We start from the raw sequence: 20,356 nt of genomic DNA, 5'->3' as shown, positions 1-20,356 counted from the left end.
ATTTGGGTAGCCTGACATGGATTTTGGGGTGGGAAGGCTGGCAGGTTCTTTGAGGCCACATGCAGAGTAATAAATACACAGGTCTTGCTTAGACCCTATGCTTCTTCAGCAGCTTAACACAAAAGCAGGTATAGAAGAGTCTGCATGTGTCATTCTCCCCAAGCCTTCTGGAAGGCCTGACTTACCTCTGTGGCAAGAAGCAGCATGTTTGCCTCCACTCTGAATCACCTCACCTTATTACTGTTCATAAACTCCCACAAAGAAAGTCACTAGATCTTGTATACACCTCTGCTATCAAGGGAGTAATTTATGGGCTTAAAAGGCTTCACACAGGAGCAGCGAAGGCATTTTTCTGCCACTTGAGCTCACCCCTGAGTTAAGGAACTGGGAAGAAGTTTGAGAATGTCCAGTCTGCAGATTCTAACTATTATTAATCACCACCATAATGACTGGCAAATGGTAAAGCCAGGGGAGGGGAAAAAAGTGGTTTTGTTCTTCTAAAGAAAAAACACAGAAAGAAAAGTTTAATAGGAGTCAGAAGTAAAGCTTGGCCACCACTTGGAAACTTATAGTTCTCCTACTTGACTATGGCAGAGAAAACTCCGCTCTCTTCACCAGAGTATAACATTGAAAAGCATTGTAACAGTTTGCCAAAGCATGCTGTGTAGTCTTATTTCTTGGGGGTTTTCAAAACAAGACTGGCTAAAGCCCTGAGTAACCTCTTCCGACTCTGCTTTGAGCTGGAGGTTGAACTAGAAACCTTCTGAGATCACATTCAATCTGGATTATTCTATGATTCTAATATAATATGTACCTACAAAAGCAAAACATAAGAACCACACAGGAAGACAGAAGAGATTGTTCTCAAATTCTGGTTATGCAAGATATCAGCTGGGTTTACCTCTGAGTATTCCATCCATGCACAGTAACCAGAAAGCAAAGAGCTGGTTTCAGGTTTAATTAGCATATGCAGTTTGATATGCCAAGACAAGGCTACTTTTATGTGCTGAGGAGATTCTGAATCTACAGCCATGTGCCTACACTTTCCCTGGAATTAATAGCTAACAACTACACATGACCCGAAAGAAAATAAATAAGCTAGATTAAAGAGAGATTCATTGACATCTAACATTTATGAAGGTTAAAGTATCCGAGAGAATTACCAGATTGTGTTTGATACTGGAAGACTACATACAGCATATGACTACACACTAAGAAATAGAAGACCCTTTAGTAAGCAGCCCAGTAGGACAAGCACAAGCTGCTTTTGGTTTAAAATGCATATTTAAGTCCATCATCTTGCATCTTCTGCGCATGCTCTTCAGAGTCTAAGGAGTTTTAGCTAACTTAGAGCTTTCTGGATAAGCTCCAATCTAAATTGTGAAAGTTGTTATGAAATGCCACAACTCCAAAACAAAGAAATAAGCTAGAATACTGTACAGACATTCCCAGCAACTTCTCACAGCTAAGTGACAGAAAGAGCTCAGCTAAAACTGTCTAAACAGAAAAGAGTTAACTTCCTCACACATTTGAGGAAGGCCAGTGAAAAGCCAAAGAACTTGCAGAGCAACAACAGTTTCTTTCTGGTTGAGATGTGTTTTTACAAAGGATAAGATCTTCCACTTATGTAACAGTGTTTAGTAGATAATTCTTTCCTAAATAAAGAAAAGGAACAACCGAAGCACAAACTGCTACTCTGAGAACCTAAAAACCAAACCAGAACCAAGAGGACATTTAAAGTAGAACCTCACTGACAAGTAGCAATTATGCCTCACTGAGTACAAAAAAATTTTAACATTTTAGGAAATACATCTCCAGACATGCCTGGATAACAGCACAAACAGATAAGACTAACAACATGCTAATTATGGGGTGACAAACTAGTAGAAGGGGACTACAATCTACAGACTGTCCAGGGAACCAGAAATGGATGAGGTTACCACAAAGCCATGTGGAACAGCTGAGAAAAACTACTCACTAAAAAAAGCTTGTTTCAAGAAGGAAGACTGTAAGACTGTCTGCAGGGTTGGTTGACATTCAGAAAGAATATAATGGGCCCCTCAGTTCAAGAAAGACAGGGAACTGCTGGAGAGGGTCTAGCGTAGGGCAACGAAGATGATTAAGGGAGTGGAGCACCTCCCTTATGAAGAAAGGCTGAGGGAGCTGGGTCTCTTTAGTTTGGAGAAGAGGAGACTAAGGGGGGACCTTATTAATGTTTATAAATATATAAAGGGTGAGTGCCATGAGGATGGAGCCAGGCTCTTCTCGGTGGCAAACAATGATAGGACAAGAGGTAATGGGATCAAGCTAGAACACAAGAGGTTCCACTTAAATTTGAGAAGAAACTTCTTCTCAGTGAGGGTGACAGAGCACTGGAACAGGCTGCCCAGGGGGGTTGTGGAGTCTCCTTCTCTGGAGACATTCAAAACCCGCCTGGACATGTTCCTGTGCGACCTCACCTAGGTGTTCCTGCTCCAGCAGGGGGATTGGACTAGATGATCTTTTGAGGTCCCTTCCAATCCCAAACATACTGTGATACTGTGATAATAATCTCAGAGACAGGACAAAGGCAAAATGATTTTTTTTTTCTCCCCAATCCATTAGGATTCGTTATCGAGACCTTCAGGAAGGCTCCTCTCATTGAAACTCTTTATGAAGGTTGAGATTCTCCAGATCTTAATACAATTAATTCTAGCTCCTGAGAGCAACCAAGGTTAGAGTAATACATAGTAGTCACTCAGAGATCCTGCAGAAACTCTGAATCACGGAATGGCTGGGGTTGGAAGGGACGTCTGGAGATCATCTAGTCCAACCCACCTGCTAAAGCAGGTTCACCAGAGCAGATCACACAGGAATGTGTCCAGGCAGGTTTTGAATGTCTCCAGAGGAGACTCCACAACCTCTCTGGGCAGCCTGTTCCAGTTATCCTCACATTAGATGGAACGTCCTGTGCTTCAGTCTGTGCCCACTGCCCCTCATCCTATCATTGGGCACCACTGGGAAGAGTCTGGTCCCATCCTCTTGACACCCACCCTTGACATATTTACAAGCATTGATAAGATCCCCTCTCAGCCTTCTCTTCTCCAGGCTGAACAGATCCAGCTCTCTCAGCCTTTCCTCATAACATGCTCCAGATCCCTGATCATCTTTGTAGCCTGACACTGGACTCCCTCCAGTAATTCTCTGTCCTTCTTAAACTGGGGAGCCCAGAACTGGACACAGTACTCCAGATGCAGCCTCATCAGGGCAGAATAGAAGGGGAGGAGAACCTCCCTCAACCTGCTGGTCATAATTTTCCTAATGCACCCCAGGATACTGCTGGCCTTCTTGGCCACAAGGGCACATTGTTGACTCATGGTCAACCTGTCTGTCCACCAGAACTCCCAAGTCCTTCTCTGCAATGCTGCTTTCCAGCAGGTCCACCCTTAACCTGTACTGGTGCCTGGGGTTATTCCTCCCCAGGTGCAGGACCCTACACTTGCCTTTGACTCTCATCAGGTTCTTCTCTGCCCTGTCCTCCAGCCTGTCCAGGTCTCGCTGAATGGCAGCACAGCCTTCTGATGTGTCAGCCCTTCCTCCCAGTTTGGTATCATCAGCAAACTTGCTGAGGGTACACTCAGTCTCTTCATCCAGGTCACTGATGAACTGGACCTAATACTGATCCCTGGAGAACCCTACTGGACTCAAAATATTAAATTACTAACAGCTATAGGAACCAAATGCACCTGCTGCCAGAAAAATAAAGGGTAATAAATGTGACAATAGGTTTCAGTTCAATTACCTGTAATCTCAGTGAATGTACTACAGACAAGACAAGGTAATCTTTGCACTGGGCAAGCAGGAGAGGAAAAAAAAAGTCAAAAAGTCAAAACTAAAAATTTCTCTTTGAGAACACAGTCCTGCTGCAGTTTAGTGAAAGAGTCAATGAATATATAAAAGTAACTGTTGATCTGTTTAAGAGAATGAAGTTGGATTTTCAAATGTCTTTGACAATATCCTTAGTCCTATATTGTCTTTCAGCTATAAACTACACATCTTCAGCACTACATGAAAGTGCATATCAGCACAAATATCAAGGTTGAAAAGTTCCAATGACACTGAATTATTCGGACTAGTTAAAAACTCACTGACGAATTGCAAAAAGATAGCAGGAAATCAAATGGATGGTTTGCCTTGTGGGACTGTTTGCCGAGAGGCATGGAGTGTGCCAGGAAGCACTCATCCTGAAGCTGTTTACATGTGTAAGCAGACACTTGGAAGAGAGACCCACTGAGGGGCTAAGCTGTGTCAGGCTCAGAAAATCCCCCAAGTTGAAAACAGGTGACAGCTAAGAGAACACAGAGATAAAATATCATTTATGTTTGTCCTGTTCTTACTTCCCTAAGCATCTGTTCATGACTACTGGTGGAGACAGGAGAGTGGTCTCACTGAACTCATGGTATAAATCAGTACAGCCATTCTAACATTCAAAAAATAAACCATACTAAGGGCAGAGAGGGGTGAGGTAATCTCCTGATATTATTTACAGAATGTTTGTCTCTATATTAGTTGTTAGGAAACAAAAGAAACCATAAGTTTTGATACACATATCTAAGAAACACCATTTCAGTTATCAACAGTGTTAAAAAAAATTATAGGGATGAGTAAGACTAGAAAATGAAAGGAGAATGCTGCCATGATAAATCCATAAAACTTCTCCATTTTGAATGATATACAGTTCAGCTGCTTCTAAATGAAAACAGGAAAAAAGACATAGCAGAATTCAAGATATAGTGGGGGAAAATTAAGAGAAGATAAAAGGTGCAGAATGTGTTTGCTGTAAGGGTTTGGAAAAGTGGTAGCACCATGCTTTACAAAAGTAATAGACAACATGTGTGAAGCATAAGTAGAATGAGATTATTCACCATTTCTCATGCCACACCTGCAGCAGTGTTGAATAACCACTTGAGGCAATCCAAAGGACTGTGTTTTTTTGCACACTGAACATTTTTTCTAGCATTGTGAAACTTATTCTGTGCTGTACAGAAAAATGCACAATTCTATAGGAAAAAAAACACATCAATGACTGAGTACAAATCTCTCTGGGCCAAGTACTCTAAACCTCAGCTCACTGAGGGGAATTATCCTATCAAGTTTGCCCTTTTCCTTCCATAAAGTTAGAGCCACTGTCAGTATTTCAGTCCAGTGCAGATTTTTTATTGGTTTCAGCCACTACAGCTGCTCTCCCAAGTTGTTTGTAGGTTCTGTACCAGAAACCCAGTGCAGATTTTTGCCTTGTGCTCAAAAAGATAATGCAAGACTTGTACTAGACAAGGGAGCTCATCTTGGTATTTAATCTGTATTGTTACCTTCCAGACCTTTTTGATCTCTGTGGGTGGCCACCGAGCAACTGGCAACTGGCAACTACTACCGACCCTGGCAACTACAGGCCTGTCAGCCTGACCTCGGTGCCCGGCAGGGTTATGGAGCAGATCATCCTGAATGGAATCACACAGCACCTTCAGGATGGACAAGGGATCAGACCCAGCCAGCATGGGTTTAGGAGAGGCAGGTCCTGTCTGACCAACCTGATCTCCTTTTATGATCAGGTGACTCACCTGGTAGATGAGGGGAAAGCTGTGGATGTGGTCTATCTGGACTTCAGCAAGGCCTTTGACACTGTCTCCCATAATATACTCCTGCAAAAGCTGGTAGCCCGTGGCTTGGACAAGTGTACTCTACACTGGGTTAAGAACTGGCTGGAGGGCCGGGCCCAGAGAGTGCTGGTGAATGGGGCTGCATCTAGCTGGCGGCCAGTCACTAGTGGTGTTCCCCAGGGGTCAGTGTTGGGTCCAGTCCTGTTTAACATCTTTATCGACGATTTAGATGAGGGGATTGAGACCATCATCAGCAAATTTGCTGATGACACCAAGTTGGGAGGGAGTGTCAACCTGCTGGAAGGCAGGAGGGCTCTGCAGAGGGATCTGGATAGACTGGAAAAATGGGCTGATTCCAATGGGATGAAGTTCAATAAGGCCAAGTGCCGGGTGCTGCACTTTGGTCACAACAACCCCCTGCAGCGCTACAGGCTGGGCGCAGAGTGGCTGGAGAGCAGTCAGACAGAAAGGGACCTGGGGGTACTAATTGACAGGAAGCTCAACATGAGCCATCAGTGTGCCCAGGTGGCCAAGAAGGCCAATGGTATCCTGTCCTGTATCAAAAATAGCGTGGTCAGCAGGACAAGGGAAGTGATCCTTCCCCTGTACTCTGCATTGGGGAGGCCACACCTGGAGTATTGTGTTCAGTTCTGGGCCCCTCAGTTCAGGAAAGACATTGAAGTGCTGGAGCGGGTCCAGAGAAGAGCAACACGACTGGTGAAGGGACTTGAACATAAGACCTATGGGGAGAGGCTGAGGGAGCTGGGGTTGTTTAGTCTGGAGAAGAGGAGGCTCAGAGGTGACCTCATCACTCTCTATAACTACCTGAAGGGAAGTTACAGCCAGGTGGGGATTGGTCTCTTCTCCCAGGCAGTCAGCAACAGGACAAGGGGGCATGGGCTTAAACTCTGCCAGGGGAAATTTAAACTGGATATTAGAAAGAGATTCTTTACAGAGAGAGTGGTCAGGCATTGGAATGGCTGCCCAGGGAGGTGGTGGACTCGCCGTCCCTGGAGGTTTTTAAACTCAGATTGGACATGGCACTTAGTGCCATGATCTAGTAAATGGACTAGAGTTGGACCAAGGGTTGGACTCGATCTCTGAGGTCTTTTCCAACCCCGTCGATTCTGTGATTCTGAGCACAGCTACCACTAGTGGTCCAACAGCCCTACTGGGAACAACGCTTGAGCTGCAGGTGTGCACAGCACATACTGATGGCTGTTGACTCCCAGCTGAGCTGCCGTTACGTTTTTTCTGGAAGACCAGCTGTCAGTAAAAATAAAAGCGTGCAGTGCAACTACCACTTAATAGCACAAGTTTCAGCACTAAGTATTGCTGACAAAAACGTCAACAACAAATCACGTATCCAAACACCAAAGAAGTCAGGAAACGGGAAAGAAAAAAAAAAGGAAAAAAAAGGACGTTTCGAAACTCTAACTAGAAGGGGCATTATGCCATTTCCCAATCTCCGCTGCCACCGGCGCTTGCAGCCGAAGCAGCAGCAGCGCCAGCACCGTTCCCGGCGCGCCCCACCTGAGCGAACGATCCCGCCTCCCTGGGTGGGGCTGACAGCCGGGCGTGCAGCCGCCCCGCCCCCGCCTCACCCACCGAACTTCACGGGCGTCCTGACGTCCACGACAGCCTTGCTGTCCACGGCGTCCGCGACGATCGCCGTCTGCTGCAGCGCCTCGTCGTACTCCACGCGGACGCGGTCCCGCTGCCGGCCGCGGGGCGGGGGGCTGCCGCCGCTCACGGCCACCAGCACACGGTCCGCGTCCGGGTAGCGCTCCGGGTCCAGCGGGCGGACGCTCACCTGGCAGGGCAGCCGCACCCGCAGCCGCCCCCGCGGGCTGACCGCCAGCGCCCACTCCTGGAGCGGCTGACGGCCGCCGGGCTCGGCGGAGCTGCTGCAGCCGCGGCGGGGGACGGGCGGCCCCCACCATCCGCCCGCCGCCCGCACCGCCAGAGGCGCCCAGCGCGGGGGCAGCGCCCTCATGCCGCCCGGTGGGGCCGCGGCAGAAGCCCCTGAGGCGAGCGGAGGCGGGACGGGAGCCGCTCCCGGCGGCGGACAGCCGTTACAGCCGTTACAGCCGTTACCGCCGGGTCGCGCGACGCGGCTGCACGCGGGGAGCGGCACCGAGGCGGTTGGTAAACAGGCGGCGGCTGCTGGCGCGCGCACCGGGAGCGACAGGCGCCAGCGCCGCCCACGGGCCTCTGGGAGTCGTAGTTCACCAGCACGCGGAAGGAACTACAGCGCCCGAGAAGGGGCAGACTTTATGTACTCATTGGCCTATCAGCGAAAGGGGAAGGCGGAGTATTCCTGTGGTCTGCTTCTATTGGGCAGCGGGGCGGGATGGTAGAGCCAATCAGAATGGAAGGAGCGGGCCGAGGGCCGTTGAGGTAGGGCAGGGGCGGTGAGCCGCCGTCGCCATAGCAACAGGGGGACGCGCTCGGCGAGGCGGGCCCGGCCGCGGCCGCACAGGTAGGACCCAGCGGCGGGGGCTGCGCGGCCTGGAGGGACTTGCAGAGGCCGGGGACGGGGAATGCAAAACCGTGGCTCCAACGAAGAGGGGGGAAGCTAGTCCAGCGGAGCTCGGGCCTTAGTCCTGTTTGAGGAGTCGCGGGGGGGCTGGGGCACAATTCACCTTCCGTGTCCCTGGGTGCCGGGACTCTGCCCGCCGCTCCGTGCTGCCATCTCCTGCGAGAGAAACCGAGGTGCCTCCGGGCGTGAGGTTGTAAAGCTAATGGAGAGTGTCCAGAAGAGGGCTTCAAAGTTGGTGAAGGGTTTGGAGGGGAAGCTGTATGAGGAGCAGCTAAAGTCACTTGTTTTTTTCAGCCTGGAGGAGGCTGAGGGGAGACCTGATCGCAGTTACAGCTTCCTCACAAGGGGAGAAGGAGGGGCAGGAGCTGATCTCTTCTCTTTAGTGACCAATGACAGAATCCGAGGGAACAGCAGGAAGATGTGCCAGGCGAGGTTTAGGTTGGACATTAGGAAAAGGTTCTTCCCCCAGAGGGTGCTGGAGCACTGGAACAGGCTCCCCAGGGAGGTTTCACGGCCCCAAGCCTGACAGTGTTCAAGAAGAGACTGGACAACACCCTCAGACACATGGTGTGAACTGTGGGGTTGTCACATGCAGGGACAGGAGCTGGACTCAATGACCCTTGTGGGTCCCTTCCAACTCAGGACATTCCATGATTCTGTGAAGGCCTTTTCCAGGGTCCCCTTGGGCTGACTGTGGTGCAGCCAAGCACTAACAGGTTTCACCCTGCCCAGCCTCTGCAGCCACAGGATTTCACACCTGCAAGGAGAAGGCAGGATATAAGAATGGGAAGGGGGAAATGGCAGGGCTTTGGGTGGCACCCTGGTCTTTGTTACACTTAAGCTTACAGTGAGACTGCATGTGTTGAAATGTCCTCATTAAGAGGATGAAGAAGCAGCTTGGCAGATATGCTGGAAAAAGTTTTTTCAAAAGCGGTATTGCAGAGCTTCAAAATTGGTCTCTGTGAAGACAGCTTGGTTAACAGTTACTCATTGTGACTGCTTTTTAACAGTTAACATACAGCCTAGCAGTTCTAAAGCCAGCCAAATTAATATTTTCCTGAGTTCTGTACAAATATGTCATGAGACAATTGTCCTTATAGGGTCTACAAACCAGTGGGGAACTACTAAATTCAGTTTAAAAGACTTTTTTGGACTTCATAGCCTACATTATCATTGTATGATAATTAAAAAAATGAGGTGGAGGGGTGTGGGCATAGATGATGTAAAGTCAGGGGCTGAATTATTTTCATATTGTAGTTTATTGCCAGTAATGAGCATGAAACATGCATAGAAAGGTGCATTGTCTTAGCTACATTGCAACACAATAAATAATGAAATCTGCGGTTGTCACTTTACTGATTTGTTGCCTTTTGCACTCCATGTGATGTTTTTCTTCTTTTCCGAAAATAACCGCACAAGCCATGCAATATGGTATTTAGTCGTCAAGCTCTTTTCATCTTGATAGCATCGTTTCCAATTTTATCACTGTCTGGCATTGATTATTTATGAATCTGAAATGAGATCTGAGTGTCCAAGAGGAAAAAAGATGGCCCTAGCTTTTTGGTTCATCTGTAATTTTCACTGCAGAAAGTTTAATAAGATTCATATTCATCAATAAAGGAATTTAGGTTAAATTATTTAATTGTTTTACTTTATTCAATCTCAAAAATTAGTAAATGAAACACAAGAAGGGCCAGCCTGCCATATGATAGTTTAGCCTAGAAAAACACAGCTCTATAAAGACAAAAATGTATCAAGAAATATCTGGGGCATGATGGGGGATACAAGTTATTTTTTTTCAGGTCTTCAGAAATAGTTGATTTTTGGAAAAAATATTACAAAATTCTCACTCTTGAGACCAAATAGCACGTGTAAATGTTAGATAATTTGCCAGGGAAACAGTTGCAGCCCTGTGAGAAGTGCGGTGCAATGTGCTGTAATTCCACTAGATGACAGCCCATTCAACAAATAACTCTATTAGCCGACTGTTCCAAGCGAATCCCTTGGTTCGTGGGTCTCACCGCTGCCCCACTTCTCCTGAGGTCCCTCCTGCTCTTCCCGAGCATCCTCTCCTGCCTCCTCCTACAGCCAGCGCTGCTTTCCCACCTCCCGCTTTTCCTCCACTATCTTGGTATTTGATGCTCCTCGTGAAGACAGAGGTTTACCAGGTTGGACTCCCTCCTGTGCTATGAATCAGCTTTAACCTTGACGAGCTTCGCATAATTGAGAACTTTGTCAAAGAAACCATTCAAAGACACTATAGCCTTAGCTATGTATATATTTCACTGGTCTGTGTTGTTTTTTTTTCATAAGATACAGTCTAAGCATACTTATGTGGTTAAAAATACTGAAGAAAACAGATAAAAAGTCGTTGCTGGGAAGAAGTTCTTTCTCCATACATAAGAAACCTCATGTTTTTAATGTTTTACTTATGTCATCTATATTTTGGCTATAATATTTATTCATTTTCATGCTCTTGACTGAGTTCCAGCTGATCCCACGTCAGCTAGTGTGGCATGTAGCAGAGTCCAACAGTAAAATGACATTTATTTTCATCTTTAGTTTCCTGACTTGTCACTTGCGGGAAAAGAAAACTATATCAAATTTATAAGTTAATATTTGATTAGAGCTCAAATTTCAAGATGCCTGTGTGATTCCTTAATGAATTACAATGCTCATTAGCTATTTTACCAGATATTTACTTACAGTGTTGTTGTAAGCCAAAGAATATTCTGTGTTTCAGGCAAAAGATAATAAAAACTAGACCTTGTAAAGTGTTATAAAATAGATTTTAAAGTAGATATAAAATAAAGTAGTTATAAAATAAATTTCAAAATAGATTTTAAAGCCAAAGCATTATTAGAGGTGCCTTTAGGCTAAGGTAAGGGAGAGAGATTTCAAGGGAAGAGGAGTTAAATAAAAAGGATATACAGAAGAGGCTGCAGAAGGAATATATTTTTCTAACTTTTATATTTGGAATTAATCACAAAATAAAATCAGATAGCTTTATGTACTCACCAGGTATAAACTTAGTCTGCCTGGGCAGGTTTATGCTATAAATGTAATTAAGCAATTATGGGACTTTCCCCCTCAGGAAAACAGGGCTGCCCTGCAGGAGGGTTCTTGCTGGTGTCAGGCTCATGCTGAGGCTCCTACCTTCTGATGCAAGAACACTTACTTTCAAGTTAACATCCAGCATTTGGGCGAGGTTTACCACACAGGGTTACTTACCTATCAGTGTTCCTATCATAAGGCTTAAGAATTTTGTAGTCAGGATATTTTTTCCAAATTTATTAAAAATTCTTGTGTGTTTATATTATTATATATTTTTGTTATACTATTTTAGCTCTCTTTTTTTGTATTTTGTAATTTGTATTTTTAAGTGATGTATTTCTGAACTGCTTAGTTCTCAAGGCATGTCTGTGTTTCAGTGGATAGGCGAAGCACGTTTTGTTTGTTTTCCCCCGGGTATTTTAGTGTGTATGTAGTGCTGGTAACCGTTTCTTCTCAGGGGTGGCAGAGAGAAGCAATCTCCAGAGCACACAGTGGTTTGAATTTCAGGGATTTTTTTGTCACACTACCAGAATTTTTCTGAGAAAAATAAGTTCCTCCTGGAAATTAAGTGAAAAGGGAAGTGGCAAATCTTACTATTCAAATTCTCTCTCTCTTAGTCATATGTAATTAGGACTCCAGCCAATAAAGTCTGTGTGTGGCTCAGGGTGATTCCATCCTGAATAGCAGAGACTTAAAAACAAGTGAAAACAATGGAACTCAGAACTGAAATTGTTAAGCAGTTTAGGTATGCTGTGTGCTCTCGTTTCCTTAAAGCAGTGTTAGTGGGGTTGTACTGTACATTATATGCATATGATAATGCCCCATTGTACATCATGTAATTTTAATGTTAATGATCATTTAATGATCATAGTCATTTAAATATATAACCCTTCATGCTAAAGCACAGGTTCTGCCCAGTTAAAACAGAAGCTCTGCTGCTTACAAGTCTGCAAGCTTTGACTTTAGGAAAGAAGCATTAGGAAATCAAATTTTAGGGGACGAAAAGAAGATCACTGTGCCATTGAATAAATCCATGGTACAGGAGTACAATGTCACAGTACCATGTTATTAATATTATCTGTAGCTCTCATCTCTTCCGTTCTTGAAGAGAATATGGTGTAACTGGCAGTTTTGAAGAAGGATGACAAGGACAGTGGAAGGCAGAGAAGGGCTTTCATGCCTGTGGCAGCAGGTAGATTGGCTTCTTCACCTTAGAAAAAGAATTATCAAATTAAGACACGACGTTAGAAAAAACCTAGTCCATAGAAATGTTGTGATTATTCAGTGACTCATCCAGTAAAAGAACTAGGTGGCATTAAGGAGACAGATTCAAATAGAATTTTAAAAAAAGCACACTGGTTCCATTGTGCAGAGGTAAGATGAAAATCTGCGTTCCGCTGGATTTTGCAGATACTGACATTTTTGCAGGAGTTGAGGGTGAGTGGGGATGGGTTCAGGGAAGCTTCACCACTCTGTGACTGGTGGATTCTTCTGTCCCTCCCCAGGCATCAGTGTTGGCTGGAAGCGTGCGGAGCTAGGTCAGCTTTTGGTCCCACTAGAACTTGCCGTTCCAACGACGTTACATAATTTTTCTAACTAATTCAATGTGAAACGCTAAGTCAGTTGTCTTATTTTCGAAGTAATATTTAGTTTTTAAGCTTTGTGTGCAAGAGGAGGTAGCACGAAGATGTGGATAAATACCCTGTATCATGCCCCACTGTTCAGCTAAGGTTCTGTTCATCTGCCCCTCTCTCCTGCCATCCCCGCAGGCAGCTGTGTACCAACTTCCAGAAAAATCATCCAATTAAACTCATAGCATTGATTGAAATTACTTGGACTTCCTTAGCTTATTTGCCTGAGAAAGGAGCAATAAAACTGTTCCTTTCACAGATCAGTGTTGAGGGAGGAGGAAGATACCTCCTCCTGCAAGAGAAGGAAATAGTACATAACATCTATGGATGCAGCTGGCTGTGGAAGGACACCTGTGTCTATGGCCTCAGCTCAACTTAAGGTGAATTTACACCTATTTGTTTAAACTTGACTAGACCTTAGAGTTCTGTTGTATTAAACAAAAAACCCCTTGTGAGTTGGAGCATTTATGTGTTGGTCTACACCAATTTAACTAAACCAGCTTTAACTGAAACATCAGATTTGTGTGGCAACAAAGAATGAGAGGGGGAATATATTAAGAAATCAGTAATTTCTATCAGGAAGGAAAGTAGCACGTGTATAAATTTATAATGTACCATCTGTAAATCCAAGTGTGAACCTGCATGTAATACAAGTAATTAACTACTTCCATAAATATTTCCACTGGAGTTATTCAGGCTACTTGCACAGATAATTGGTCATTGTTTTAATTGACTTCACAGACTTCACGGTCCGGCCCGATGTTATCAAACTGAAATTATAAATTACTTTGAAAGTACGTTCATACCAAAGTTTTAATAAATTAATAGAAAAGACGTTATTTTAGCACATGGTCTTCAACATACAACAGTTTTTGCCTTCAGCAATAGCAGTGTCTAATATTATTAATAGCTTAATATTATTCTAATGATGAATTCATACCTTTAATTCTCTAACAGTGGCAGACAAAACTAAAGTACTTAATAATTTTTTCCCCTTTGTGCTTAAAATACATGTTCAAGTTGAACTTGAAGGGTAAGACTGTGTGACTGGTATCAAAATCTTTCTGAACCTGAATCTTTTTCTAATTAATTTGATTAATGCAAGGGATTAAGATAAAGTTTAAAGGGATTCATCAGTATATGTTAGTGAAGATGACCACTTGAATTACAGTTCCCTTAGCAGAGATTTTTATAAATTTTTTGTCTTCACTAGTCTAGTACATGCATCTTCATACATGGAGCTGCATGTCTCCATGTTCAAAATGAAATTTTACTACTTTCTGCATCTGTCACTCTGGAAAGAGTCAATGCAGCTAAGTGTTGCCTATCGGGATTCTGCACTGGCTTGTGTATGCACACGGCTTTTTCTAGAGAGGTACTGAAGATGCTGGCGTTAGTCCTTGGAATCTGAGTTCAGACTTTTATTATTGCTGTCCTCAAGCTGTTTCACAAGACGGTTCTCAGCCTGATTTGACCTGGGCTCCAAAACAGGCTTGTAATTCCCTTTCTCTGCAATTCTCTGTGTTGGATCAAGGCAGATATACAGTTTGAAAACATGCGTATTTGTTGAATTATTCTGTAAATTTAGAAATCATGCCAACTTCCATTTCTATTTGAATTAAACTATTTATTTATCAGATATAGCAAAATTGCAAAATTTCCACTTTGCTTTTTGAACTTTACATATCCAATTTTGTATAAGCTGAATTTTAGACTTAATTATGTAGTAGGTGATTGAAGAATGCTAAACTTATTTCGATGTCCCATAATCATACATATCTTTTGTTACAGTCCGTCATCTTCCCTCTTCAAAAGGAGTGGAGACCAGCACTTATCACACTAGCGAAGGCTGTCTGTTTTCCTCTTTCTCAGCTGTCTATGGTTGTGTCTTAACACAATATTATAAACTTTTCAGATTCTGAAGGTTGCTTTTGTTCTTTTCTGCCCCGCAAACTGGAGTCTTGGCAAGGACTCCTTTGTACCACCACACCATGCAGAAGTGTATTTTTTGACTGGCATCAACTGTATGTTTCACATACAAGATCAACAAAAGTGCTGACACCCGTGAAGCCCTCAGTTTTTGGCATTGTTCTGCTTGGAGTTTCTTCAAGAGTGCTTTTTGCTCTGTCTAAATTCTTCCCATATGTTTTAGAGAAACAAATAAAGCAGCAGCCGCAGCCATAAACATGAAATGTGTATGCTAAGATATTCAGCAGTTCTTTATAAATGAAAAATTGCTCTATTTATAAATGTGCATACATGTTTATGTACAGTATTTCAGAGATTATTTCTTGGCCTCTATGATGTTTACAGTTGTTTCACAATGTTTTGACTCCTCCAGGAGAGATCATAAAATTGCTTTTTTTTTCCATAAGCAAATACAGCCACTGAAATCTCTCTAAAAGTCAAAATGTTCCTGAAGGAATTCCAAACAGCACTGAAGAAAGCCTAAACTTGCCAGTATAAACTTCTCTACCTTTACTGACGAGGGACTCTTCAAAAGGTTGATACATAGAACACAACATTTTAAAATCCCTTTTCCCACCACAATTGTAAAAATAAATTATATTTTTCTTAACTATGAGCTTCCTGGCTTTGGAATGCAAAATTGCTCTGGTTGTTTCATTGGAGAAATATAGTATATACTATTGAAGTTTCTTGAAAGTTCTTCTCAATTTTATTACAATTTTAATTTTGATTCTCTTTGATTTAAATTTAAAAAAGGTCCCTTTTAAAAGAAACGAGTCTCCCATATGTTTTGTAAAAGGCTGAATGATGTCAAGACTGACTAATCTGCGGTGGATTCTGCATCTTTGGCAGCTGATAAGGGCTTTATAATGGTTTTGTCCTACAGCAGAATACAATGTTCTCCGTGTAATAGTAATGCTGCATAGTTGTGAATCAAGAAAGATCTGCTAGTGTCAGGTGAGCACTTGCAGAACTCATCAATCTTTCTCCCAAAATCTTGAAGTGAAATACTGTGATACTGATTTTCCCATTCACTTTATCTGTGGCCAACTTTAGTGAACTTGTGAAGGAATTATTGAATTCCTGGATGGAACATTCTCCATCTCCCCTTTCTGCTGTGCTTTGCTCTACAGATACCCTATGGCTCCCCCGTCTCACTGTGTCATGGCAAGATTTCAATGTACGTCCAAGGTCCTTCTTCATCACTCTTCCCTCTGTAAGATGCTTATTCCCACTTTAGTCGTCACGACTCTCTTATGTCTTTCTCCTGAAATGTTTTTGTCTTGTTTCATGCTGCCTTCAGGCAAAAGGTCATCATTGTCAAGCTCTTTGAATATCAAAACTCTTAAGATACTGTTATGCCAGGAGATGCTTTTGGCAGCTATCAATTGGCACTTGATATAGTGACAAGTACACTGCTGTCTTATCAGGTTTCCAACAACCCTACTTTTTCCAACTTTCCTTTATTTCTCTCTCTGTGTATTTATTAAAACAAAACAAAAACTGTTACCTAATTTGAAAAAGAGCTTTCTTCAAGGTAAAGCTTATAGAACAGCTATGTTTATAAAATTTGGCTTTTAGTCTCTTTTAAAGCTTCTTCTTTCAGGGAAGAAAAAAGGGGATTCCCACACTGTACTAGGAATCAAAATATGGCTTGAATCCTGTGAGTTTTATTACTACTCTTGAATTAGTTCACTTGGATATTTTTCAGGGTCACATTATTATAGCAGAGGTCACAGATACTAAAAACGTACCCTGTTACTTGACTGAAATGTGGGTACTACATAGGAGCTCTGACATGAGATCTCAGGAGAATTGTTTTTTCCAGTGTGTTTCTACCTCCTATTCTCAGATTTTATATTAAGTTTTCTCATTTTGTATGGTTTCAGGTTTATTTGTTGGGTTAGGTTTGGGGTTTTTTTTAAAGTATGGACACACAATGACTTACAGACATGAATAACTTTAATGTTACTCACACAAGTTAGACCAGTTCTTGTCCTCAAGGCCTCTGTGTTCTGTGAAGGGGTTCCTTTTCTACGTAATTACTCCCTGCAAGGTCAAGGGACACCATGAAAGGTGAGCTTATGTTGGGTAGAGAAAAGGGAAAACACATTCTTGGATTAGTCTTATGAAAACGGCAGAGGAAAGATCACAGCACTTAGAACTGCCAGAGTCCTGCCCACTTGGGGATTTCCTTTGTAAGGCAGATTTGCAGGCTGGACTCCTCAGTTCAACAGATTTTCAAAACTCAGCTAGTCAAAGCCCTAAGCATCTCAATTTAGTTTTGAAGTTAGCCTTACTTTGAGCAGCAGATTGGACTAGATGACCCCAGAGGCCTTTTCCAGCATAAATCTATTATTCAATGCCTGCTTTTTAAGAAATATTGTTTTGCATGTTGTCTAACACTTATGTGATGGTGATATAACCAACTGTTAGAGGATTTTAAAAATACTCAAAGAATGATACAGTAATAGTGCAACCTCTTACAATCTTTCATGAAATTATAACTAGACCCACCAAGCTTGCTCATGTTGTGACTTTTGTTGTTTAATGTGGGTGTCACATGTTAATGTGCATTCTTTAAACTGCACACTTCTCTTGCACAGTCATGTATATCCCTAGATCTAATTTACTCTATTTTGGTGTTTTCATTACTTCCTAGAACTTCAAACAATGAGTCAGACTGGTGAAGAAAGTTCCAGTTCCAGTGACACAGAATCAGAAATCGAGAATGAGCAACTGATCTGCACTCTAGCGCCAACAGTTTATAGCCGAGATGAAGGATCCATCGATGTAACTGCTAGTCCTGCATTTCAGTGTTTAGATGAGGTACCATGTGCCACAGCTTTCTCTATCTGTAACACTGCACATTGTGTCCAAATCAATTAACCTGAAATGTGTATTTTGCTGTTAGTAATCAAAGTTTGTTACCACAGGTTATCTTGTAGCTGCCCCATTTCTTCTCTGATTTTTTTCTAAGTGGTAAGAATATTTTGTGAGTAAGATACATGGGGCATCTTCTTGCTGGGGATGGTGTGCTTAACAGATAATCACATCATTTTTTTCAGTGATCATGGCCTTACGGAATAGAGAGGTCTTGTTTTTGTAGTATTCTAGCTATAAAGGTAATTGCATCGTATTTTTTAGAAAGGCTGAAGGAAAAATCCAAGGTAAGTGACTTCTGAGGCACTAATAACTGATGATGACAGAAGAAACCTTTTGGAGCTCAGTCTCTTTTGCAGAATTTTCTGTGTTAAAGAAACTTTTGGAGTACTAGAAATAGTTTAGAAATTAAGATATCACATTCATATCAAATGGAATGCTTAAAAATGTAATGTCAGAAGAGACATTGAAAGATCATCTAATCCAAAATTTATGCTAAAGTAGATCCTCTGCAGATATTTGTCTAATTTGTTCTTTGGTTAAGCTCTTTGGTATCCTTTCTCAGCATTTCATCATTGCTAGAGTTTTTAAAAGAAGTTTTTCCTAAATCTCAGTTTGAATTTCCTTTGGAGTGAATAATGCAGGTTTCTTCTTGCCCTTCCCACAGTGACAATGGAGAGCAATCAATTTCTGCCCTCTTTATCATAAACATATACATCTCCCTTATAACCTAAGCAGGCTTTGTTCATACATAACATTTTTCTTAAAGTTCTTACTTTCAGTTGCTTTACCTTGGGCTCTTTCCAGCTTGGATCTGTCAGATCAGCTTGCTCGTCCAGCTCTCTCTGCCTTGGACGTAAATTCAGTAGAAAGGAAGGGATGAGAATTTGTAGTGCAGAGGAAAATAGGGCTGACCTTTCCTGTCCTGCTACTAGATCGTACTGACCATAGCATGGACCTGCACTCTCTAATCTCTTGTGCATTCAAGTGGAGCATACAGGAGGGAGAGAGATTTCCATTTTCAGACCAGTGCCAGCATATGTTGAACCCACAGCTTCCAGTTTTGTAGGACAAAAAACTTTAATTCTCAGTCCAAGGCAGCTGCAAAAGTCCAGGACAGCTCAACTCTCAGAGAGAGATGACTTCTCACCTTACAGAAATCCTCCTATGGACAGAAACTGCATTTTGGGGAGTACTTTTATTTCCGCCTACTTGAATACTTTTTCTATAGATTTTCAGTTGTGGTAGAATTCTTGGTATGTCAACAAGTAGCATATGCCTACTGCAAGATGTCTTCACCCTCCAGCCATTCCTAAACAAAATAAAACTAAATGATATAACATTCTAAAATATATTCTACATTTATGCTTTGTTTTCCTTATTTATATTAATGGGAAAACATAATTTTTCTAGCCTTATTCTAGAAAATTGTCAGATCTTTTGGCTGATTTTTTTTTTCCCAAAAAAAAATCTTTCAAAAGAGGTTATTCTATGTGTCAAATTTAACCCCAGCTTGTTTAACTCTTGATAATATTGTAAACCATTACTGGGAAATACAGGGTAACCTTAGTACTAGAAGTTGTTCCCAACTCAGGGGAAAAACGTGCAGTGGAAAACTGAAGTAAGCAATTTGCATAAGATTTCATAACGAGGTCTTTTGGTCATTTTTCAAAAGGGATCGATGACTCATTTATTCTTACCATAATTTTTAACAGTTCGTACTTGTGCTTTGGCTTTTCATCACTTCTTCACATTTCTTCTCTCTCACTGACGTGTTTGTTTTCCTGTGTTGAACTTTACACATAATTCAGAGATAAATATATGACTTTGGTCACCACAGAGGCTGTTGCATTGACACTGCTTTCAGCTTCTTGGAAGAGCTTTCGGAATTTTTCCACAGAAGCAGAACTGGATCATATTGTCTCTGGTTTACTGACTAGTCATTTATTCCTGCATAGCAGCAAATACTTATCAGAAGGGAAAACTTCTGATATCATGAGAACAGATACATCCCATGTAGCAGTAAAACTTCTAGTCAAGCCAGTCTTGTTTCTTAGTCAAACATGTAAAGAGCAAGGAGTCAAACATGCGCACTCTCTCTCCTTCATTTTTAATAACACATAGTGACATTGTTTAGCCTTATGGGTTAGATAAAAATATTAAAAGCTGGACAGAGTTTTGAACAAAACCCATTCAGTCCATCATGACTTGCTTCTTTTCACCAAGTGTTTTTATTTATTACCAAGTTGACATCAGCCTCACTCAGTACTTCCACTGCTGTTGGTTAGAGGACTGCCATACATTCATTAAAAGAACTTTCCACTTATTTTTGCCTTCTGCTATGTCCTTGAAATAAAGGCCTTTGTCCTAACACTTCTAATTGAATTTCTTGACTTGTCAATCTTTCCTAATATCCTGTTTTCTTCTAGTTTATGCCATTAGAAATAAAACAATCTACATCATATTAATAATTTTCATGGAAAACTACTTAGTCTGGTACTGAAATGATTAAATAAATATATTACTTGGATAAATGCTACATTAAGATGTAATAAATTATGCTGTTTTAATTTTTAATTTAGTGCATTATGGACCATGTATATGTAATTTGATTCATAAAAGACAGCAAAAAAATATATCAA

The 20,356-nt window shown here is 42.1% G+C and overlaps 2 protein-coding genes across 5 annotated transcripts in view; one reads left to right on the top strand and one right to left on the bottom strand.

The window, feature by feature from the left end:
• FAM185A (family with sequence similarity 185 member A) overlaps positions 1 to 7,823 on the bottom strand; it is a 39,729-nt gene extending 31,906 nt beyond the window's left edge. Inside the window, exon 1 of the mRNA XM_082063299.1 lies at positions 7,245 to 7,823. Coding sequence (XP_081919425.1) covers positions 7,245 to 7,632 — 388 coding nt within the window. The 5' untranslated portion in view covers positions 7,633 to 7,823. The remainder of the gene's footprint in view (positions 1 to 7,244) is intronic.
• A 164-nt stretch (positions 7,824 to 7,987) lies between these two features.
• Positions 7,988 to 20,356, top strand: part of CCDC146 (coiled-coil domain containing 146) — a 79,005-nt gene continuing 66,636 nt past the window's right edge. For 2 of the 4 annotated variants that reach the window (XM_082043771.1, XM_082043768.1), the window contains exons 1-2: positions 8,041 to 8,118; positions 17,494 to 17,660. In XM_082043771.1, the coding sequence (XP_081899897.1) occupies positions 17,505 to 17,660 (156 nt within the window). In that variant the 5' untranslated portion in view covers positions 8,041 to 8,118; positions 17,494 to 17,504. Of the gene's footprint in view, positions 8,119 to 13,122; positions 13,244 to 15,983; positions 16,012 to 17,493; positions 17,661 to 20,356 lie in introns of those variants that run through there. The other 2 variants (XM_082043769.1, XM_082043770.1) reach the window with 2 other exon arrangements.

The sequence above is a fragment of the Streptopelia decaocto genome (genome assembly GCF_964273445.1).
Source record: "Streptopelia decaocto genome assembly, chromosome: 1".
NCBI classification, from domain to species: Eukaryota; Metazoa; Chordata; class Aves; order Columbiformes; family Columbidae; genus Streptopelia; species Streptopelia decaocto.
Note: the sequence above shows the minus strand (reverse complement) of the source record. Positions and strands in the feature narration are given on the sequence as shown.